Source organism: Rhinopithecus roxellana, chromosome 7 (assembly GCF_007565055.1).
Source record: "Rhinopithecus roxellana isolate Shanxi Qingling chromosome 7, ASM756505v1, whole genome shotgun sequence".
Taxonomy (NCBI): Eukaryota; Metazoa; Chordata; class Mammalia; order Primates; family Cercopithecidae; genus Rhinopithecus; species Rhinopithecus roxellana.
In genome coordinates, this window is record NC_044555.1 from 85,267,011 (window position 1) to 85,291,671 (window position 24,661).

General features: G+C 42.5%; 1 protein-coding gene across 3 annotated transcripts in view; it reads right to left on the minus strand.

Moving 5' to 3' along the window:
* Positions 1 to 24,661, minus strand: part of MAP3K15 (mitogen-activated protein kinase kinase kinase 15) — a 153,263-nt gene that overhangs the window by 84,699 nt on the left and 43,903 nt on the right. For 2 of the 3 annotated variants that reach the window (XM_030933901.1, XM_030933900.1), the window contains exons 4-6: positions 14,555 to 14,748; positions 10,667 to 10,835; positions 7,604 to 7,710 (exon numbers count right to left, since the gene is read on the minus strand). In XM_030933901.1, coding sequence (XP_030789761.1) covers positions 7,604 to 7,710; positions 10,667 to 10,835; positions 14,555 to 14,748 — 470 coding nt within the window. The remainder of the gene's footprint in view (positions 1 to 7,603; positions 7,711 to 10,666; positions 10,836 to 14,554; positions 14,749 to 24,661) is intronic. The other variant, XM_030933902.1, reaches the window with a different exon arrangement.

Genomic DNA, 24,661 nt, shown 5'->3' on the forward strand with positions numbered 1-24,661 from the left:
TTCAGAACACACTAGAATGATACTGACTTCCTATATGCCTTGAAAGCTAGCAATTCAAAATTAGCTGGGCATGGTGGCATGTGCCTGTGGTCCCAGCTACTTAGGAGGCTGAGGCGGGAGGATTACTTGAGCCCAGAAAGTCAAGGCTGCAATGAGCCATCATCACACCACTGTACTCTAGCCTGGGCAACAGAGGAGAGGAGGAAAGGAGGACAGAAGAAGAGGGAGAGGAGAGAAAAAAAATAAAGCAAGCTGGCAATTCCAAAGAAAAAAAATCCTCTCTGACTGATGCCATCATATTCTGAATAATGGCAGCATTGCCAAAATCAATGCAGAACACTGCAGTGAAATTCATTTGAGTCAAACAAATTCACTTGTTTGTGTAAGTTCAGGTGTGTGTGTGAGAGAAATATACACATGTGTAATTCTTTATTTTTATTTTACCTTTAAGCTCTGTTGGACATGAAAATGTAATTTTTTAAAAAACCACCTGTTAACTTCAGGCACCCCTCAGGAACCCTCTTCCTTTACACACAGCCCTTCTACTGACACATAAATAAGTTAGTAAATAAAGGAGGAAGACAAAAAGGACGGAACTGAAGAAGGAAACAGAAAAGGAAGATATCATGGGCTCAAGGAGGTCAGTGAGGAGGAGTGAAGACAAAGCCCTTTGAGTAAATACTTTTTTTTAAAAGATAACATATTGGCAAGGCCACTGCTCAGAAGATAAGATTGTTCATTTATCAACAAAAAAAATACAACTGGCTTTTTGTTACAAAAAGTATACATATGGCAAGGATTTCATGGGTATGACACTGCAAGCACAGGCAACAAAGCAGGATTAGACAAATGGAACATCCAGCCAGGTGCGGTGGCTCACGCCTGTAACCCTCGCACTTTGGGGAGGCCGAGGAGGTGGATTACTTGAGGTCAGGAGTTCGAGACCAGCCTTGCCAACAAGGCGAAACCCTGACTCTACTAAAAATACAAAAATTAGCCAGGCATGATGGCGGGTGCCTGTAATCCCAGCTACTCAGGAGGCTGAGGCAGGAAAATTGCTTGAACCCAGGATGTGGAGGTTGCAGTGAGCAGAAATCATGCCACTGCATTCCTGCTTGGGCAACAGAGTCAGATTGTTTCAAAAAAAAAAAAAGATTAGATAAATGAGACATCAAACTTAAAATCTTTTGGGCATCAAAGGATACAATCAACAGAGTGAAAAGTCAACCTATAGAATATAAGAAAATAGTTACGAATTGTATATCTGATCATGAGTCTATTGAATATATACATAAAAACAAAACAAAAAAAACCCTCCAACAACAAAAAAATCAAATAACCTTTTAAAAAATGGGCAAAGTACTTGAATAAACATTTCTCCAAAGATAATACACAAATGGCCAACAAGCAGATGAAAAGATGCTCAATGTCACTCATCAGAGAAATGTCCACTGAAACTACAACAGGCTATCATCTTATACCCATTAGGGCGGCTAATAAAAAAAAAAAAAACAGAAAGTAAGTGTTGGCAAGGATTGGAGAAACTGTACACTGCTGGTGGGATGTAAATGGGGCAGGCACTATGGAAAACAATTTGCAGATCCTCAAAAAATTAAAAATATGCCAGGCATGGTGGTTGGTTCATGCCTGTCATCTCAGCACTTTGGGAGGCTGAGATAGGTGGATCACTTGAGGCCAGGGGTTCAAGACCAGCCTAGGAAACGAAACCCCATCTCTACCAAAAAAATCAGCTAGCTGTGGTGGTGTGCACCTGTAGTCCAAGCTACACAGGTGGCTGAAGCAGGAGAATCACTTGAACCTGGGAGGCGGAGGTTGCAGTGAACCCAGATCGTGCCACTGCACTCCAGCCTGGGCGACAGAGCAGGATTCTGTCTCAAAAGGAAAAAAAAAAAAAAGAAAAAGAAAAAAGTAAAAATAGGACTACCGTATGATCCAACAATTTTACTTCTGGGCATATATCCAAAAGAATTGAAAGCAGGGTCTAGAAGAAATATTTGCACACTATGTTCATAGTAGCACTACCCACAATACTCAAGAGGTAACCTAAACGCCTGACAGATGAATGGATAAACCAAATGTGGTCTGTAGATACAATGGATTATTCAGCCTTGAAAAGGAAGTTCTGACACATACTACAACCATGAATGAACCTTGAGGACATTATACTAAGTGAAACAAGGCAGTGAGAGAGAGACAAACCCTGTGCAAGGTTGTTCAACCCGTGGCCCATGTGGCGCAGGATGGCTTTGAATGCGGCCCAACACAAATGCGTAAACTTTCTTAAAGCATTATGAGGCTTTTTTGCAATTTTTTTTTTTTTTTTTTTAAGCTCATGAGCGATGGTTAGTGTATTTTATGTGTGGTCCAAGACAATTCTTCCTCCAATGTGGCCCAGGGAAGCCAAAAGATTGGACATCAGTGCTGTACAATTTCACTTATATGAGGTACCTGGGATAGTCACGGCCACAAAAACAGAAGAATGGTGGTTGCTAGGGACTGGGCAAGGGAGCAATGGGCAGCTGTTTAATGAATACGTGCAGAGTTTCAGATTTACAAAATGAAAAGTTCTAGAGCCCTATTTCACCATATGTTTACATATTTAACAGTACTGAACTATATAATTAAAAGTGGTTAAGATGGTACATTTTATATGTATTTTTTTGCCACAATCAACACCAAACCAAGGCCAGGTGCAATGACTCATGCCTGTAATCCCAGCACTTTGGGAGGCCGAGGCCAGTGGATTACTTGAGGTCAGGAGTTTGAGACCAGCCTGGCCAACATGGTGAAACCCCGTCTCTACTGAAATACAAATATTAGCCAGGCGTGGTGGTACGTGCCTATAATCCCAGCTACTCAGGAGGCTGAGGTAGGACAGTCACTTGAATCTGGGAGGCGGAGGCTGCAGTGAGCAAGATCACGTCACTGTACTCCAGCCTGGGAAACAGAGCAAGACTCCATCCCAAGAAAAAAAAAAAAAAACTTAAACCAAACCAAAAGTTTATATTATGAATGGCAGCTTCAATACTCAGCTGTCATCTAACGCTCTCATCGCATATAAAACACCCAGGACATATAAAGGTACAGCCCAACAATTTCAAGTGGAGGGCCCTGCCTTATTTTGCTTGTCCTTCAGACAACCAAAACATATATAAGCTAAAGCCTGCTGGAAAGAGTTTAATTGATTATGGCATATTATTAACATCAGCTTTAAAAAGCAGTATATGCAGGGCCAGGTGCAGTGGCTCATGCCTGTAATCCCAGCACTCTGGGAGGCCGAGGCAGGCGGATCACGAGGTCAGGAGTTGGAGACCAGCCTGACCAACATGGTGAAACCCTGTCTCTACTAAAACATACAAAAATTAGCCAGGCGTGGTGGCACACGCCTGTAATCCCAGCTACTCAGTGGGCTGAGGCAGCAGAATCGCTTGAACCCGGGAGGCGAAGGTTGCAGTGAGCCGAGATTAAGTCATTGCACTCCAGCCTGGGCGACACAGCAAGACTCTGTCTCAGGAAAAAAAGAAAAAACAGTGGTACATGCAGTGTGCTATGGGGAGGGAGTTCTGGTTCCAGATCTGTTGTTGACCAGGTGTTATATTTTGGGTCCTTGCCTTTTTCTTTGTTTCTTTCTTTCTCCTTTCCAAAACAAAGGATTTGGACTAAATGATTGCTTTTAAGTTGGCAGATTTTGTGGTTCTCTTCACTAGAAAAGCAACAAGTATATATCCTTCTTTCACAAGATGCTTTTAGGCACGTGGAGACAATGCATTAGAAAAGTGGGAAGATGTCATCATTTTTCTACATTTGACGAACATGTCATAAAGAAAGCTACTTATAACCACATGGAAATAAAGACAGCAAGATCAAACAGTGAACATCAACAGAAAAGACCAAAGGAGGCTCGTGGCTACTGTAGCGATGACAAGCTCACTCTGCCCTCTCAGCTGGGAAGCTCAGAGACTAAGGCTCAGGTGAATACAGTAGGTTCTGGAATAAGCATGCAGCCCCTCTGGTGTGGGCTGGATTCAGTCACGTTCATCTAATGTCCCCTGCACACATTTCTAGGGTCTGCAGAGCATCCTCATCTAGTGCTCCCCTTATTTACAGAATGACACATCAGACATTCCAATCAGTGTGTCACACATCCAACTGCCCTGCCACTTAGTGAGTAATTCAAAGAGGTAAATTTTGTCAGAGTTGGTAGTCTCAATCCAAAGATGCTGGAAGTAGAATATGAGTACATGCCTTCTATTTTGCGACTGGCAAGTTCTGTTTTGTTTTTAACCTGCGACTTTGCTTCTGATTTTCTTCTTCTAGACCATCCAGCTCACTGGCTGGATCCCTGATCAGAATATTCTGACTACATTCATATATCTAATAAAGTCCCATTTGTAAAAGCAACAGCAAATAAAAATCACTCATAAAGGATTCCATGCCATCAAGCAGCAAACAGTTTAACTGCTCAGTGGAAACTTGAAGTAGTTTAGAATGGGCTTCTGAATGCAGTGGAGTGGAAGGCATCAGGGAAAGCTGACCGGCTCGAGCCAGCTTTCCCACTAACAGGGAGTCCTTGACATCTGAGGGTCGGAAGTCATCCATTACTGCCAATCTTTAGTAACTAATTTCTGGCCATGATTTGCTCCACTTCCTGAGAGCTAAAGGTCAACTTTAATGCAGGAAAACTCATTTCTTGTCCATCACTATTTTCCCATTTACAGATACAAAGTAATGCCATAAACTCCCTCAAAGCTATATATATCAGTTGGGTATCTCTTATACGAACTGCTTGGGACCAGAAGTGCTTTGGATTTGTAGTATTTCAGATTTTGGAATATTTACATTATACTTACGAGTTGAGCATCCTTAATCTGAAATACAAAATGCTCCAATGAGCATTTCCTTTGAACATCATGTTGGCACTCAGAAAGTTTTGGATTTAGGAGCACTTTGGAATTCAGATTTTCAGATTAGAGATGCTCAATCTGTAATGCAAACTCCTACTATGCTGGTGGCTGGCCAAGTTAAGCCTAAAGCAAAAATGTGAAATTCAAGATCAGGTTTCATGTGTAAATGAAGCAAGTACTGCAATCCTATAGAAAATCCTTAGTTTGGGCCGGGCACAGTGGCTCATGCCTGTAATCCCAGCACTTTGGGAGGCCGAGGTGGGCGGATCACAAGGTCAGGAGATCGAGACCATCCTGGCTAACACAGTGAAACCCCGTCTCTACTAAAAATACAAAAAAATTAGCCAGGCGTGGTGGTGGGTGCCTGTAGTCCCAGCTACCTGGGAGGCTGAGGCAGGAGAATGGTGTGAATCCGGGAGGCGGAGCTTGCAGTGAGCCGAGATTGCGCCACTGCACTCCAGCCTGGGCAACAGAGCGAGACTCCGTCAAAAAAAAAAAAAAAAAAAGAGAGAGAGAGAGAGAGAGAAAGAAAAGAAAAGAAAAGAAAAGAAAAGAAAAGAAAATCCTTAGTTTGTTGGAGAAGATGAGGTTCTCGGCGTTGAGGATCCCGTCTGGCCCTATTAAACAGAGCCACTGTCTAATAGGAGATAATCCGACTAAAAGGAAAAGATCCATCAAGGAGAAAGGTAGCTCTCTGGTGTGCAATCCCAGCCACTCTGCTTCCAAACTGGAAACGTATTCATCTCAGGATCACCTCATCCTGCTATACCTGCTTCTCCTAAATACCAATTTTCTATGTCTTTTTTTTTTTTTTGAAACAGGGTCTCCATTCTGTCATCCAGGCTGGAGTGCAATGGTGCCATGATGCTCACTACAGCATCAACTTGCCAGGATCAAGCAAGCCTCCTACCTTAGCCTCCTGAGTAGCTGAGACTACAAGCATTATGCCTGGCTAACTTTTTTTTTTTTTTTTTTTTTTTTGTAGAGGCAGGGTTTTGCCATGTTGCCCAGGCTGGTCTTGAACTCCTGAGCTCAAGTGATCTGTCCGCCTCGGCCTCCCAAAGTACTGGGATTACAAGCGTGAGCCACTGCAGCCGGCCCCAATTTTCCATTTCAAATCTTGTTTTAACTCTTTTGTTATTTTCAGAAAATGGCAATCTATTATTTCATTCTCTGTCTGACAACAGTTACCTCTACTGTGTCTGGGAAAAAGACTTAGTGATGAGTAACTTATAACGCCCTTATAGTTTTTATTTAATGAACCAATTTTTTACAGCACTTACAGTGTTCCAGGCACTCTCCTCCCAAGAACCTTAGAAGTGATGACTCATTTAATGGTTATTAATCAAGCAAAGGTAAATATAAATAGGAATGGAGCTTACTATGTTGGGGGAACAGTTACAAGACTTTGCTTTATCAGGCTTAATGAAGACTGGCCTTCATTCACAACAATGCATCCTTGGGATGCTGGGTTTAAAGGCTGCTGGGGAGAGTGTAGGCACATTTCCACAGAGACCATGAAGCTTCCTCCCAAAAAGGAATCAGAATCCTACCATTGTTTGCCAATGTCTACTACAAGCACACGCTATACACCCGAGAAACGTATCCAAATGTGTAGAAAAAGCATGTACAACAATGTCCATAGCAGCGCTATTCTCAGTGTCCCCAAACTGCAAACAACCTAGAGGCCCATCAGCAGTAAAACAGATGATCATGGCATATCTATACAAAGGACTACGCGACGGCAATGAGAATGAACAAACCACTAATACACGCAAAAGCATAGATGAATCTCACGAACACGACGCTGAATGACACAAAAGAGTGCACACTGTGTGATTCCATTTATGTGATGTTCAAGGACAAGCCAAACTCATCTATGGAGACAGAGGCTCCAACAGTGATCGTCTATGGAGGGGGTAAGGATTGCCTGCAAAGAAGCACAAGAGAACTTCTGGGGTGATGGAAACGTTTTCTTTTTTGATGGGAGTGTTGTTTCCATGTGTATCGCCAATTATCAAACACAAATGATATACTTAAGATGTGTGCATTTTGCTGACTGCAAATTTTACCCTGATTTAAAAAAGAGATGTGACCTCGTATGTGTTACAAGATACATGAAGCCGGGGGTGCCTGTTTTGCTGCCATCATAAGTTATTAGTGTGGATCGATGTATTCAATCTCACAGCTAGAATGTGTATTCCAGGCCGGGCGCGGTGGCTCAAGCCTGTGATCCCAGCACTTTGGGAGGCCGAGATGGGCAGATCACGAGGTCAGGAGATCGAAACCATCCTGGCTAACACAGTGAAACCCCGTCTCTACTAAAAAAATACAGAAAAACTAGCCGGGCAATGTGGCAGGCACCTGTAGTCCCAGTTTCTCGGGAGGCTGAGGCAGGAGAATGGCGTAAACCCGGGAGGCGGAGCTTGCAGTGAGCCGAGATCACGCCACTGCACTCCAGCCTGGGTGACAGAGCGAGACTCCGTCTCAAAAAAAAAAAAAAAAGAATGTGTATTCCAAATACAAAGTCCCTGAGGACAAAGATTGGGCCTTGCCCATCTTCATAACCTTGGCATTTAGTATGTGACCTGGCTCATACTCGATGTTGAACGAAAGAAGGAAGCAGAATTCAACAGGCGGCATGTTTCAAAACCCTGTACATACATTATCGTTCTTACCTATTCAGTGCAAACGCATAGTGGAATTTAATGTTATGCTGATCTGCCAAATCACACGTAGGCAGCATCTCCAGTGTTTCTACCAGCTTCACCATCGCATCATAGTCCTGTTGGCAAGAGGTCCCAAAGTGAGCAAGAGAGGAAACACAGCTCTTCACTGATTTTTCTGAATTGTTATAAACATGAGACAGCCTCAGCACTTAAAGGCAGGCCCTTCCTTACAAAGGGCATTTAGTGAAGTTACCTGTAGCCTTTAATAGGAGGGAAAAAGACCAGAAAATAAAATGGATAAGAGACCGAAGAACAGAGAAGGAATCCCTGCTATCAAAGGGCATGAAGCATCCAAAGGCAACAAAAGTAAAGGAGCCCAGCAGCCAGGAAACAGCTGAGTGTAGGAGAGTTAACAGTATCAGCAGAGGCCAGGCCTGGTGGCTCACACCTGTAATCCTAGCATTTTCGGAGGCCGAGGTGGGTGGATCGCTTGAAGTCAGGAGTTCCACACCAGCCTGGCCAACATGGTGAAACCCCATCTCTACTAAAAATACAAAAATTAGCTGGGCATGGTGGCGGGCACCTGGAATCTCAGCTACCCAAGAGGCTGAAGCAGGAGAATTGCTTGAACCTGAGAGGTGGAGGTTGCAGTGAGCCGAGATCATGCCATTGCATTCCAGCCTGGGCAACAGAGCAAGACTCCGTCTGTCTCAAAAACTAAAACAAAATAAAAACAGTATCAGCAGAGATGTGTGTTAAAGTGAGCTGGACAAATACACACAAACTTCCAGTCAAAGCAGATAGATTCCAGTCCTTCCTATTTTGCCAGAATCAAATATATTAATCTAAACTAGTGTTTCTCAACCTTGGCACTAGTGACATTTCTGGACCATAATTCTCTGTTGTGGGAGCTGTCCTGGGCACTGTAGGATGCTGGCCTTGACTCACTGAAAGCCAACAGCACACCACCCTCCTCATGCCCTGCACATACACGCTTAGTTTTTATAACTGAAAATGTCTCCAGACATTGCCAAAAAAGTTCTTGGGTTGAGAACCACTGCTCTAAACTCTGCATAATTACCCGGGGAAAAATTGCGACCATGCTTGTCTCAGCTAAGTCCCCTCTTAGCAGTGCCACCTGTTACTCTTTCAGCCAGGCTTAGAATCGTTGGAACTGGCCAACTTGCTGACAGCCAGCCATAGTCAGCAGAACAGGGCTTCCCACTGAAATGCCATGCCTGTCCTGTGGCTCTGCGCCTTGATGCTGCTGCCCCAGGAGGGAGAAGGCAGTGTATTCCAAGAACTTCTTGGCCCACCTTTGAGCATGAATGGAAGGTTATGAAAAGAAGGGATGCATGGAGGGAAGGACAAAAGGAAGAAGCTTGAGGGAAGAAAGGCTTCAAGAAAAGCCATTCCCATTTTCTTGTCCTGGAAGACATGACCTAATCATTACCATCATCCTTAGTAGCACCTGCTATTAAAATCAGCCAGCTGGCCAAGCACGGTGGCTCACACCTGTAATCCCAGCACTCTGGGAGGCTGAGGCAGGTGGATCACCTGAGGCCAGGAGTTCGAGATCACCCTGCCCAACATGGTGAAACCCCGTCTACTAAAAATAAAAAAAGTTAGCCAGGTGTGGTGGCAGGCACCTGTAATCCCAGCCACTTAGGAGGTTGAGGGAGGAGAATTGCTCGAACCCGGGAGTCAGAGGTTGCAGTGAGCTGAGATCACACCACTGCACTCCAGCCTGGGCAACAGAGCAAGACCCTGTCTCAAAAAGTAAATAAATAAAAATTCGAAAAACAGAAATAAAAATAAAATCAGCTAGCTGCATCTGTTTATCACTAGGGGCAGGAATTCCTTACTGGGTGACTCTGTTTTGGTCCAGGTCATAAATGGATGCCTCCATCACTTCAATTTAAAGACTTCTAGCCAACAACCCTCAACATGGCTTTGTGGAACTCTATGAGTAAGGAACATGACCTTGTGTTCCTCCAAAGGGAAGGAAGGCAAGACATCCTTAGAGATGGCTCAATGGCATTCAACTTGGAGGGAGGAAACGCTCAATTTCCTTCACGGAACCACGACCAAAAGCCCAGTGTCAGAACTCTCCAGGAGCTTCTGATGCTTGTCTTAGAATAAACAGCTACATTCCCTGGGTCCTGAATGTGTTTCTGCTACTCCTGTTCTCCCTGTCACTGATGTATGGTGGTAAACAAAAGAGGAAGTGAGAAAAGCCTAAAGGAAGTCGCACAGCAGAGGGGTTAGGAACAAGGACAACGGAGTCAGTCAGTCTCAGTCTGAATCCTGACCTAACCAACTGCTGTGTGACCTTGGGCAAGTTACTTAACTGCTCTGTGCCTCAGTTTCCTCACGTGTAAAATCGGGATAATCAGAGTATACATATTCTATATAGGGTTGTTAAGAGGATTAAATGAATTTGGGTTTGTCAAAGGGATTGCAACAATGCCTAGCATAAAGTTCATATAAACTTAAATTCTTGGCTCCTTCTGCCAAACAGTCCTGTTTATGACATCTCTTCTTGTCGGAGTGGTCACACCACCCCGATGTGACAAAACCTCCAAAATTTCCACTGCAACAGATAAGCTGGATGACCTATGACCTAGCCACATACCTATTTGTCTATAAAACAGCCACCTCTGGCTGGGCACAGTGGCTCATGCCTGTAATCCCAGCACTTTGGGAGGCCGAGGCAGGTGGATCACCTGAGGTCAGGAGTTTGAGACCAGCCTGGCCAACATGGTGAAACCCTGTCTCTACTACAAATACAAAACTAGCCGGGCATGATGGTGCATGCCTGTAATCCCAGGCTGAGGCAGGAGAATTGCTTGAACCCGGGAGGCTGAGGTTGCAGTGAACCGAGAACGCGCCACTGCACTCCAGCCTGGGCAACAAGAACAAAGCTCCGTCTCAAAAAAGAAAACAGAAACAAACAAATAAAAAAACCCCAGCCACCTCACCACATACTGAGTATACAAGTACTTCACAAGAAGTTCCTCAAGCCAAGGAAGAACGCAGCATACGTGAGCCTCGGCTAGGTGGATTTCATACCTGGATATCACGGTAGGACAGGAGTAAGTTAATGATGATGTCTGAGGTCAGAACCTCAGTATTATCCATGCGGAGCTTGATCCGAGCCAGCTCCTTCGCCAGTTCCTCACCTTGGTACTTCTCTCTGGCTTTCCGGATGTCATTTAACAAGGTTTCTTTGTAATAAACACTAGAGAAAGAAAACCACAAAAACCTCCAGTCACATCTACATACACCCAGGACTGTCTTGCGCCCAAAATGGTTCTCATTGACGTGACTTAGGCTAACACATGGGGACCTCGGCCCAGACCTGAGCCTCCCTGCGCCAGCAAACAGGAGATACTTTCTACTTATTCACATTTTATAGACCAATAAATGACAAATAAAAATCGGTTCATTCAACCTTGAAGATATTTTCAAAGGTGACTCCCATCTGTACTCGGACAACACACAGAACTTGCTGCCAACCAAGCCCACTGTCTCTGTCTCTGGCACTTTCAAACATACAGAGGGCGAGAAGGTACCTTCCTTATGTATGTATTTTGCCCACTAGTAACAAAGCCAAACGGAGCTCCAAAACCCAGGAAACATACATGAGAATGCCTTTCAAATGAATTTCTCTATCAGGTGTCTCTCGTTAGTAGTCATGAAGCTTTCCCCAATTGAGGTGAGGGCTGGAAACTGGTGTTGTGTCCCTAAGCAATACAAGATGGGACACACAGAGGTCATGCCCGGAAACTTATGGACAGCCTTGCTCTCCTCATCATATTGAATGGCCAGAATGTTTTTTTCTTTTCTTTTTTTTTTTTTTTGAGATGGAGTCTCCCTCTGTTGCCCAGGCTGGAGTGCAGTGGCGCGATTTCAGCTCACTGCAACCTCCTCCTCCCTGGTTCAAGCAATTCTCCTGCCTCAGCCTCCCAAGTAGCTGGGACTATAGGCATGTGCCACCATGCCCGGCTAATTTTTGTACTTTTAGTCGAGACGAGGTTTCACCATGTTGGCCAGGCTGGTCTCAAACTCCTGGACTCAAGTGATCCACCTGCCTCGTCCTTCCAAAGTGCTGGGATTACAGGCGTGAGCCACCGTGCCTGGCCCGGAGAATGGCTTTCTAATGGAAAACACAAAACTTCCTTCAGGTGAGCACCTAGATAAGCACGAGGAAGCTTAAAAACACTTAAAGCAGTCAAATTCACACTGGAATATCACCATAGTCTCTTGAAGAGCCAATACTATTATCTTGTATTTGGTTTAAAACCTTGAAAAATGACCTAACTTGGTATACAGAGAGAGGATGAGTTACAACAACCATAGATTGATTTAAAATATCTTGTCTATTTTCCATAGGAATTTTTAAGTGGAGGTGGGACACTGCCAAACAGTAATACTGTCACCCCATTAAGAAGCTGAAATGGGGCCAGGCGTAATGGCTCACGCCTATAACCTCAGCACTTTTGGAGGCCAAGGCAGGAGGATCACCTGAGCTTAGGAGTTCAAGACCAGCCTGGCCAATGTGGCGAAACCCCGTCCCTACTAAAAATACAAAAACTAGCTGGGCATGATGGTGGTGGGCACCTGTAATCCCAGCTGCTTGGGAGGCCGAGGCAGGAGAATTGCTTGAACCCGGGAGGCAGAGGTTGCAGTGAACCAAGATCTCACGGCTGCACTCCAGCCTAGGCAACAGAGTGAGACTCGGTCTAAAAAAAAAAAAAAAAAACCACACACACACACACACACAAAACGAAGCTGAAATGGTCTAACTGCAGAGTGTAAAATTAGGCTGTTCATTAAAAAGAGAGTAAGCTAAATTTAATAATAGTCTTCAGAGAGAGAAACACAACATGAGATAGGATAAGAACAAATGGTGCCTACTTTCAATAATTACAAAACAATGCCAAATATGTATATGTACAGTACATAACCTGGTCCAATGCTCACAAGAGGACCTCCGTTAACATTTAAAGAATGAAGTGACGCACACAGCAGGGGTTCTGATAGAAAAATATCAATGCACTGCTTTAGTTTTCTATTTCCTTATTTGTCAATTGCCATCATCCCAATGATGCACAAAATTAGCAGATTCTGCCAGTGTTTAAAATTCTGTCACTAATTGAATGAGTCATTAAATTGGATGCCAGCCATTGCCCATTTGATGGACTATAAAGGCATTAAAGCTATTAAAGTGTTATTAGGTTAGCCTGATAAGTAAAAAGTTATACTTCAGCCTTATTTTTCAAGGGTAATTCTGAAAAATAATTTTAATAAACTAAGAAGCCTCAGAAGAACAGTACCTTTTAGGTAAATTAAACACTGGTTTGAGGATGGCTTGGGGACATCAGATATGTAACAAGCATGCAGCCATTTCTGCCTCTGTAATCAAGGAAGATGTTGCTGATCAATGAGAACTTGGAAATGGCTTCCAAGCCATTCTAGCACAGGTCTCAAAATAGATTTTATAAATCTATCAGAGCTGGCACTTGAGCTAAAAACTTCCTTTCCATCTGTGTTATAGATGTTTTCAACTATAAGCACCACTTCCTCTCTTACTAACTGTTGCCAGACACTGCCAGTTCATAGGGTAGAATCCACCAATAGGTATTTCAAGCCCTTTGAAATGAAATGAAATCACAAGAGTTGTTTGCCTACTGATACATACACACACTGAATGAGAATCAAACTTGAATCCATGTCTTGCAAAGACCTAAATCATCCGGCAGATCTAGCGAGTCTACCTCCTTGTCAGACCTGAAAATATGGTACTGGGAGAGCTTTCCATAAAACTTCACTAAAGTGTTTATTTTGCAATCAGACAACAGTTAGCAAGGAACAACTGCATGAGGTTTTCCAGGAATGTGCCACAAAATGTCCCCCATTTGCTCTCTATGTTGGCATGCGGTCACACATATTTAGGTTTCCAATCTCCTTTTCCATTAAAATCTGTAGAAGAAGGTCTGCATCCAGAGAAGAGGTGATGGGATAGAAAAGGACACCATTAAGAAGTGTCCTTTTGTACATACCAATACTACAATAGAACACTCCGCAGTTCAGGGTGCCACTATTTGAGCCACAGTGTGACAGGAGGTCCTCTACATTTCATTTCAGGTCAGCTCTGCCAGTGTTTGGGATTTTCATTTGTTTTGGAAGGACAAATCCTTCTCCTTGTGACACAACTTACGGGAATAAATCCTTTAAATTGGCTGCAAGCAAAATAACTGGATCCTTTGGTTAAGAATAATAATTTTTCTGTCTTTCACAATAAGAACATCTGAAGGTATGGTTTCTTGAGCATTGAGGCTCCAATAGGTGAGCTGACTATTTCAGTGCTACACAGGTAGGAATCACCTAAGCCAAGATTCCAATCTAAACCTATTGACTTCTGCATATTTCACCTCACCCAACCTAAATCTAAAGACAACACAGCGCAGTACACCCTGAGGATAGCTGCTGCTCCACTCAACACACAAAGGCTTATTAAAGCACAAGAGCGTAAGGTCAGAATGACCTTGCTGAGATATCTGAAGAGCCTCAACAGCCATGCGAGTGTAAAGCCATGCTCAGAAATCATCTTGAAACACAGGATCTCAGAGCTGAAAGAGATCATTTAAAAAAACATCACTGACAAACTTCCTATAAGTTGTCTTATCTAGAAGAGAGAGAACAGTCAGAGAGAAGAAAAGTTACATGTCAAGATCAAACAGGAAGTCAGGGCCAGACACAGGCTCAATCCTGACCTCTTAATTCCAGTTCTATTCTCTTTTGGCTTCATTTCAGTGGCCCAGCTAAGTGAGCCAGTAAGGTACAATAGTGGGTTCTCCAGCAATTCTGGTCTCCGTGAAGGTGTACCCCTTCCCTGAAAGCGAGGGGGAAATCTTGGTGAGTCTCCAGGGATTACTGGTGGCAGATGGGAATTACCATGAGGTCACGTGGATGTCCTTAAGGAGGCTAATGAACCTGTCCACCAAAGGCATGCACAGCGGGCCCAGGATGTTGTCCCAGTTGGGCTGCATATACTCGGAGGCTCGTCTCTGGGCATCACTCTCGCAGCAAAAATAATCAGCACACGGTGTCACGATGTATGGGATGAAATAATAATTTCCACTGGATGCCTAGAAAAAAGAAACAAAGATGTTCCAGAAAGTAACTGATGTGGAAGTGTAGGCTCTGGGCAGGTGGGGCCTGGTGGGACAGGCACGGAGAAAATCCCTGAGGACGAAAACAATTCGTGCAATACGACTATGGATCTATTAGGCACAAAACAGGAAACCACTCGATTTCAAAAGCTCTACTGCATAGATATATGACAAAAATTTGGTTTCAAATATTGATCTGTATGTATATCTGAACTTCACTGGCAGAAATTTTAGGGTTTTTAATCTCAGAAATCACACTGTTTCATTATATGTACCCAAAACCAGAGGGAACTTGAACCTCCTGATAAGCAAGGATTACAATGTGGCATATTGTCTTTCTTTCAGCATAGACGAAAAAGGCATATTATTTGATCATTTAACTATAGGTGAACTATCATAAACTTTGTGGAATAAAAATTGTTCTGTAGGAAGCATATATTAATATAATGAGTCTCAGATCTTTTCTGCTTTTTGAGACAGGGTCTTGCTCTGTCACCCAGACTGGAGTGCAGTGACACGAACATGGCTCACTGCTGCCTCAACCTCCCAGGCTCAAGCAATCCTCCCACCTCAGCCTCCATAGTAGCTGGGACTACAGGTGTGTGCCACCATGCTCAGCTAATATTTCTATCATTTTGTAGAGATTGGGGTTTTGTCACGTTACCCAGGCTGGTCTCAAACTCCTGGGCTCAAACAATCTGCCCACCTCAGCCTCCCAAAGTGCTGGGATTATAGGCTTGAGCCACCAAATCTGGCCTAAATTTCATATTTTTACATGTCCTGAAATCATCTTATTTTGATATTTTCCAACCATTAAAACATGTAAAAAACTATTCTTAGCTCCCAGGACATACAAAAACAGGTGACGAGTCAACGTTGTCTTAGACAAAGCTTTTGATATTCTATTATCCCTGAAAATAGAGTTGGTTTTCTGAGAATACTTACACTCTGCCTCAAAGCAGCAACTGGAGACCATCCTTGTGGGTGTCAGCTATTGGCATTAAGCCTGTCAAAACATAAATACTGGCCAGGCACGGTGGCTCACGCCTGTAATCCCAGCACTTTGGAAAGCAGAGGCGGGTGGATCATTTGAGGTCAGGAGTTTGAGACCAGCCTGGCCAACGTGGTGAAACCCCATCTCTACTTAAAAAAAAAAAAAAAAAAAATTAGCCAGGTGTGGTGGCACATGCCTGTAGTCCCAGCTACTCAGGAGGCTGAGGCAGGAGAATCACTTGAACCCAGGAGGCAGAGGCTGCACTGAGCTGAGATTGCACCACTGCCCTCCAGCCTGGGCGACATAGCGAGACTACATCTTCAAACAAACAAACAAACAAAAAATACCAGTGTTGTAAGTAGAAAGGGTAAAAATTCAGGGGGGTATGTGTGTGTGATAAGTGGGGTAGCAGGCACCTATCTACTTCTTCACAACCACTAGGAATTGCCTACCCCACAGGAACAAAGACCCTTTGCTCCCTATGGTACTTTTTTTTTTTTTTTTTGAGACAAGGTCTTGCTCTGTCACCCAGGCTGTAGTGCAGTGGTGCAATCACAGCTCATTGCAGTCTCAAACTCCTGGGCTCAAGCTATCCTCCTGCCTCGGCCTCCTAAAGGGTTGGGATTACAGGTGTGAGCCACTGCACCTGGCCTTCTAATACTTTCAAGTTCTTAAAGAGACTCAAATCACTCAGCATTAAGGTTTTGGTAAGTTAGAGATAAATTTCTCCCTCATCCATGCCAAGAAAGCCATGTTCCTAGACTAAATTAAATGATATTTATATATTCAAAAGTTAAACTTTCTTTCTTCCACCTTGATATGGTTAGGCTTTGTGTTCCTACCCAAATCTCATCTTGAATTGTAATCCCCGTAATCCCCATGTGTCAAGGTAGAAACCAGGTGGAGGCAACTGGATCATCATGGGTGGTTTCCCCCATGATGTTCTAGTGATAGTGAGTGAGTTCTCAGGAGATCGGATGGTTTTATAAGGGGCTCTTCCCCCTTTGCTAGGCACTTCTCCTACCTGCTGCCTTGTGAAGAAGGTATCTTGCTCCTGCTCCCACTTCTGCCACAATTGTAAGTTTCCTGAGGCCTTCCCAGCCATGCTGAACTGTGAGTAAATTAAACCTGTTTCCTTTACAAATTACCCAGTCTTGGACAGTTCTTTATAGCAGTATGAAAACGGACTAATACACACCTGAAATTGTTTGAGTTTATGGTCAAAGACTTCCTAGCTCAGACAGAAGGAGAAAAGGGCTGTGTGGATCAGTGAGGTCTAGAAGGAAAAATACCTTTGAAGAAACGCAGTTTGTTATTTTCAAAAAGTTAAAGCTGGACTGGAAGTGTAAGGAGCTTCCCAGATCCCATCCCCAGAAAGACAACCATAACTGATGAAAATTCTTTTTAAACAGCCATTTAAAGCAAGCTTGTCCAAGTGTGGCCCATGGACCACATATGGCCCAGGATGGCTTTGAATGTGCCCCAACACAAATTCGTAAACTTTCTTAAAACATTATGAGATTTACACACAAACTTTTTTTTTTTAATAGCTCATCAGCTATTGTTAGGTGTATTTTACATGTGGCCCAAACAATTCTTCTTCCTCCAATGTGGCCCAGCAAAGCCAAAAGATTGAACACCCCTGATTTAAAGTCTCTACAAGTTGTCCTGAGGGCATGTAGCAAATGGAAAAACGTTTTATTCAAGAAAATCTAAATCTTGGTAGTAACAGTAAGATTCTGCAGCATTCGGGCCATAAACTGCTCCCCCACCCCCATACCCAGCCCAGAGTGGCTGAAGTTCTACTCTAAGTAGGTGTGGCCAAGACAAAAGGGCTCCCTCTTGTCCCTGGTCCAGAGTCACTGTTTCTCCTTAGGAAGACCAGGCCACCAGCATTCTTATCCCTCACAGCCTGATATTGTAGAAGTTCTATTCCAGGCAAGTGTGGTCAAGATGACCAGGGCTCCCTTGCTTTACCCAGCCTACATCTGCAGGGTGGAAGCTCTACCCTAGGCAAAACAGGCCAAGAGACTGGGTGCAGTGGCTCACGCCTGTAATCCCAGCACTTGGGAGGCTGAGGTGGGCGGATCACGAGGTCAAAATTTCGAGACCAGCCTGGTCAACATGGTGAAATCCCCTCTCTACTAAAAATACAAAAATTAGCCAGGCATGGTGGCGGGCGCCTGTAATCCCAGCTACTTGGGAGGTTGAGGCAGGAAAATTGCTTAAAACCGGGAGGCAGAGGTTGCAGTGAGCTGAGATCGCACCACTGCACTCCAGCCTGGGCAACAGAGCAAGACTCCATCTCAAAACAAAACAAAACAAAAACAAAGAAACAAACTAAAAACAGGCCAAGAATGCTGAAACTTGATTGTCCCTGCCCCAGCTCTCTCACAGAATGAAGGTTCCACGACAAGAGAGGCAAGCTGAGAAGACCAGAGGCTGTTGCCCCTACCCAGCACCCCACTCAGAGCAGGGTGTCACCCCAAGAGAAGCAGACCACTGTTTACACTGCCATCTCCACAGCAGTGGTACAGAGCTCTGCCCAGGGAAAAGGCAGGCTGTAAGAACTGCAGCTCTTCACAAGGAGAGCAACTTCATGCAGAATATGCCATGGGGAAGTTCAAGCTCATGAGTGCTGTACAAAACATCATGGAGATTTTGGTGGCTGACAATTAAGAGAAGGCTGGTAGCTCTGTGACAGGAAAAAGTAAAGGGTAGACCACCTAGAAGTTTAACAGCGAACTGGGAAAGAGACAGCTAGAAGGAACCTTCCTGAGGTCAGAGCGAGCCTCAGGGATTAGATTTAAGGACTATTCCTGCAAAAATTTAATTGTATCAAACTGTGGAACAATTATGCCTCAAGGTATTGTCAAAAACAACAGAACAATCAGCTAAGGAGGGAGACTAACAACTGAGTGTAATACCAGTTGTATAAGACCAATACAGAAAATTAGTCAGAAACTTAACAGGGAGATCAGGGAAACAGATAGTCAAAGAGAGCCTAGCTGCAACTACTGTCATTCCTGGTGAAGATACAAGAGTCAGAGTAACTGTGCACACACCCAAGAGTGTGCTCTTTAAGAAGTGACATTAGAGGCTGCACATTGCAGAAAAATAGACTTCACTGAACTAGTCAAGTCATGAAACAAATAAGTAAACAACAAAAACAACATGCCCCAGAGGCAGAAGGCAGAAAGATCAGTATCTGGAGTTTCTACAATATATTATCTGAAATGTCCAGTTTTCAACAAAAAATACAAAACATGCAGAGACAGGACAGTGTGATCCACATATGGGAAAAACAGTAGGCAATGCTAACTGCCTTTGAAAGGACCCAGATATTAAATGTAGCAGACAATGACTTGAAAGCAGATATTACAAATATGTTGGAACAACTAAGGTAAACCATACTTAAAGAATTAAAGAAAGGTATTACGACAGTATCTCAAATACAGAAGATAAAGAAAAATTACAAAAAATGGGGGGGTAGGAATTCTGAAGTTGAAAAGTACAACAGCCAAAATGAAAAATTCACTCAAGAGGCTAAACAGGCAATTTGAGTGGTAGAAGAAATAATCAGCAAACTTGAAGATAGATCAATAGAGATATGTAATCTGAAGAACAGAGAGAAAAAGAAAAAAAATGAACGAAGTCCTAAAGGAACACAGGACAGCATTAAGTACACCAACATATGTGACACCTAATAGGAGTCCCAGAAGAAGAGGAGAGAAAGGAGCAGAAAAATACTCGAAGAAATAATTGCTGAAAACTTCCCAAATATGATTTTTTTTTTTGAGACAGAGTTTCATTCTTGTTGCCCAGGTTGGAGTGCAATGGCATGATCTTGGCTCACCACAACCTCCGTCTACCAGGTTCAAGTGATTCTCCTGCCTCAGCCTCCTGCATAGCTGGGATTACAGGCATGCACCACCACACCAGCTAATTTTGTATTTTTAGTACAGACAGGTTTTCTCCATGTTGGTGAGGCTGGTCTTGAACTCCCGACCTCAGGTGATCCACCCACCTCGGTCTCCCAAGTGGTGGAATTACAGGCGTGAGCCACCATGCCCAGCCCCAAATATGATTTTTTTAAAAAAATAAATCTACATATCCAAGAAGTCAAATGAACTCCAAGTGGGATAAAGGCAAAGAGGTCCACACTCAGACATGTCACAGTTAAAATTTTGAAAGGTAAAGAGTGAAAATCCCGAAAGCAGCAAGAGAAAAATGTTTTGTCATATACGAGAGAATTCCAACCAGATTAATGTGACTTTTCATCAGAAACAATGAAGGCCATGGGATGACATATTCAAAGTGCTGAAAGAAAAAAAAAAGTCAACCAAGAATTTTATATCCACTAAAACTATCTTTCAAAAATGAAGATGAAATATGAACATTTGCAGATAAACAAAAACTGAGATAATGCTAGCAGACCCATCTTATAAAAATACTAAAGGAATTTCTTCAGGCTGAAAGAAAATGACACCAGACAGTAATTCAAATTCACATGATAAAAAACAAAGAATACCAGTGAAGGTAGTTATGTATACAATCATAAAAGATAGGAAAGATAGGATAATTGCAAATTTCCTCTCCTTAACTGGTTTAAAAAGCAGTTGCAGAAAATGATGTATATAATCATGTGTTGTGGCTTATACAGAAATGTAATATATTTCAAAATAACAACAAAAGGATACTAGTAGGAATGGAACAAGGCTATATTGGAATAAGGAAATGACACCAAACGGTAACTTGAATCCACAGGAACAAATGAAAAGTACCAGAAATGGTAAATAAAAAGGTTAATATAACTCTCTCTCTCCCCTACCTACATTGTCTTTTCTGTTTCTTTAAAAGACATAATACAAAAATACTTATAAACATTACAATTAAATAACCCTGAGCTGTCTGTAACAGGTCGGTAAACTGAAGGTACAAGAATCTAACCTATTTGTAAAGAATTGTTATATGTCTTATAACTGTCTCCAAAACAAACATTTCTGCTGAAATCTTGACGTTATTCCTTTAGCAAACCTAGTCTTCCCAAATATTACAAAAGTAAACTTTGCCCCAGAGTTCTGATCAAATCCTAAATAATGAGGTGTGAAAAACTGGATTCTGACAAACATGATATGTGCCATCACAAGTTCTTTGGTGAAAACAGAAATACTGTTCAAGAAGGCAGAGCAGTAGCAGCAGAGACTGATGAAGTCTACCCCCCAGTTAGCAGAGGATCTGATTCACAGAGCAAACGTTTAGTCATAGTTAGAGAAAAATAAGGAGAAAGAAAAGAAATGCATGAACTCTGAAACCAGTTGAATGAGTTTAATGAACAGGACTGAGGAGACAGCAGGAATCTGGAGACTTGGGAAGGTAAAAATACTTCCCTTGAGAAAGTCTTCCAGAAAGTTTAAGAAATCTGACAGAAATTGGGACTCACGACTACATTTTAAAAAGGAATTAACAGACTTCCAAATGAAAGCATAAGATCTTAAGTACAGTACTTTTGTTCTTACAAAGAGAAGAACAGACCTAAACATCTTCAAGTGATGGAACACATTCAGACTCTTGTTGGTCAAGAGACCAGAAATTAAAAATAAAAACAACGATTAACATAACATATGTTCAATAGCAAACTAGGATCAGCTATTTGTAGTTGTTACATTTATAAGTGGAAACATCTCAAGAATCCAGCTCATTAAAAGAAATTTAACAAAGGCAGTTTAGTTCCCTACATAAAGAGGTATTTGAACCAGTATGCTAACCACATTAATTTGTAAACTCTTATTCTAAACACTCTCCAAATATTTCCAAAAGGGTGGTTCTGATATAGTAAGTGAGGTCAGAGGCCCAAGGAAAAGTCACTCGTCTCTGACAGTGTGGGGACAGGAAGCAGAAGAATTTTTCCTCTAAAGGTTTTAGTTCCTGACCTAGCAATTGGCATTTCCAGAACTACTACCATCTACAAATATCACCACCACGAAAAGACTGTCCTATGTCATCACTCAGATTAAATAATAGGTGCTTTTAATGAGCACTCATTACAAAAGCTTAATTATATAGTCTTAAGTGTCATAATTTTAAATGCCTGCCTAATACCTGTATTTACCATCTGGTAAATATATATAGGATACTTAACCATCCTTCTATTGCCTAACTTTCAGTTTGTTTTGAAATTTCCTTACTGTAAGCGTCACTGAGATGAACATCTTTGCATATGGCATCTTTGTACTGTGGTCTTTTCCCAAGGATATCTTCCCAGGAGTAAAATTACTAGAACAAATTTAAGGTTAATAATATATGTTGATCGAACGGTTGTCAGAAAGGATGGAGCAATGTACACTCCCACCCACAGTGCATAAGGACATGGTAATTTATTCATCCTTTCAGCGGAACTGGATAGTGTTGTTTTTCACATTTGTGAAGTGTGGTGAACAAGAAATACTTTATCAATATAGAAACAAAGGATCATCTCAACTGAAGCATAGCAATGTAGCGAAGAATTCAGAGGGCCAAGGATTGAATTCCAGCTCCATCCTATCCTAAATGGATGACCCTGAAAAATGTACTCACCTATCTAAACCTCAGTTTTCTCATCTTTAAGAGGGAGATAATAATAGTGTCAGCCTCATTAGACAACAGAGGCTTAATCATGGCCATTTTTTTTGCACAAATATTCTCTATGTGCAATAGTTCTAGAAGGGACTAGGAGTTCTAAACCTGAGATCCAGTCATTCTTGCGGGGGCTGGCGGGGGATGGTCTGTGAACTTGAAAGAGAAAAAAATTCCATCTTTGTCATCATTTGCCCTCAACTGAAACCTAACATTTCCCTCACTTAGGAATGTAGGTAACATACCCCAGTAGTAGTAGACTTGAGACTTAAGACTTTGTTGGTAACAGGAGTCACAGACTTTTTCATATCACATTACAGTTCCTGCAGAGATCTCAAAATAACTTTTATACCCATCACTACTCCAAGTATTATGACAGTTTTTAAGATCTGCTGTTTGATCTCAAAGACATTAGTAAAGAAGCACATAATTATAATTTTAGAAAATTTTGATAACTGTATTTTGATATGAAGGGTCTCCTTTGTAATTCCTTGTATTTAAACACTTTAAAACAGTGATCCCCAGTGTTTTTGGTACCAGGGGCTGATTTCATGAAAGACAATTTTTCCACGGACCAGGTGGGCAGGGGTTGGGGATGGTTTCAGGATGATTCAAGTGTATTACATTTATTGTGCACTTTATTTCTATTATTATTACATTGTAATATATAATGAAATAATTATACAACTCACTGTAAAGTAGAATCAAGGGGAGCCCTGAGATTGTTTTCCTACAACTAGACGGTCCCATCTGGGAGTGATGGGACACAATGAGAGATCATCAGGCATGAGTTTCTCATAAGGAGCATACAAACTAGATCCCTCACATGTGTAGTTCACAATAGGGTTTGTGCTCCTATGAGAATCTAATGCCGCTGCTCATCAGACAGGAGGCAGCGTTCAGGTGGTAATGCGAGCAATTGGGGAGCAGCTATAAATACAGACGGAGCTTTGCTGGCTCGCTCGCAGCTCACCTCCTGCTGTGTGGCCCGGTTGGTGGCCCAGGGGTTGAGGACCTCTGTTTTAAAACATATTCTGGGAAGGGCCAAAAGGCTCTTCCAGACTGGCAAAGGGGTCCTGTGACCCCTAAAAGGCTAAAAACCCCCAATCGTGACTCTTAGATGCTTCACATAGAACATCCTAACTACAGGCCTAAAATGTCGGAGTTCCTTCAGTGGGCTGCACATATAAAGCTCTCCATGAAAAAACAGTGCAAGGCCCATCTGCAAACAGCTTCCTAGATTCTTCAGGACAGCCCAGGAGCAGAGCATGTCAGAGCCTCAATTGTCCATTGGTTTCAATTACAGCCACTAACTAAGGACACCTAGGATTTGCTCCTCAGCTGGCTCCCTCCGCAGCTGGAACATTAAAACAAATGAAGCTACGCAATACCTGTGGACTACGTATGCTAATGGCAAACTACTAAAAACTCCAAGGTTTAACAGATAAAGTAGCCTTGGGGTTGGCTATATTTTCCCTCTTTTCCGCAGGCGCCCCATGCAAGGCATCCAAAGGTCCAAGAAGGCCAAGAAAGATAGCCAAGCCAAGGTCCCTCATTACACCAGCACTTATTTTTATTTATGGCTCACAGCAGGTGGCAAAGCTGGTCAACAGCAGCACAGGGTTTATAAATTAATTCTTTGGAGCAAATATGATATGTCTGAATTTGTACCAGCCAACTTCATAATGAGACTTGTGGATTGACCTTCCAGAAAACATTTCTTATAATGATACAAACATTTAATCAGTCAACAAATAGCCAAGTGAGAAGAGGGAAATAAAGTATCTAAGGCAGATGGAAAGCCACTTAATGCTACGCAAGATGAACTGATTTCTGAGCACTTTCAGAAGAATGCACATCTCAATTGCTGGCACAATGTGGTACTTCGGAGCTTATATCTTGTAACACAAGTAGGTCACAAATACTTAGTGAAAACCACAACTAAAAAACCACAGAAGATTGTTCCCAGGAAAATGTAGGGAGCAAATGAACACATATGGGGCAACAGATTTTTTATATTATTTCATGTGACCAGGTATGACAAAGTTAATTTATTACAGAAGAAAATCCAAGTTGACACAACTCCAAAAAACACAAGCTTTAGGCTCAACAGATATAATTATTTGTCTAGCCAGTTAGATACATACATATATCCATTGTCCAGAAAAATGCAGTGGTTTTCTTTTTAGATAAATGCAAAGAGCATTCTACATTACTCTTTTTCTGGTCATAAGAGGAGGAAAAAAATACTCAGAAACCGTATAACAATTTCAACAGGAT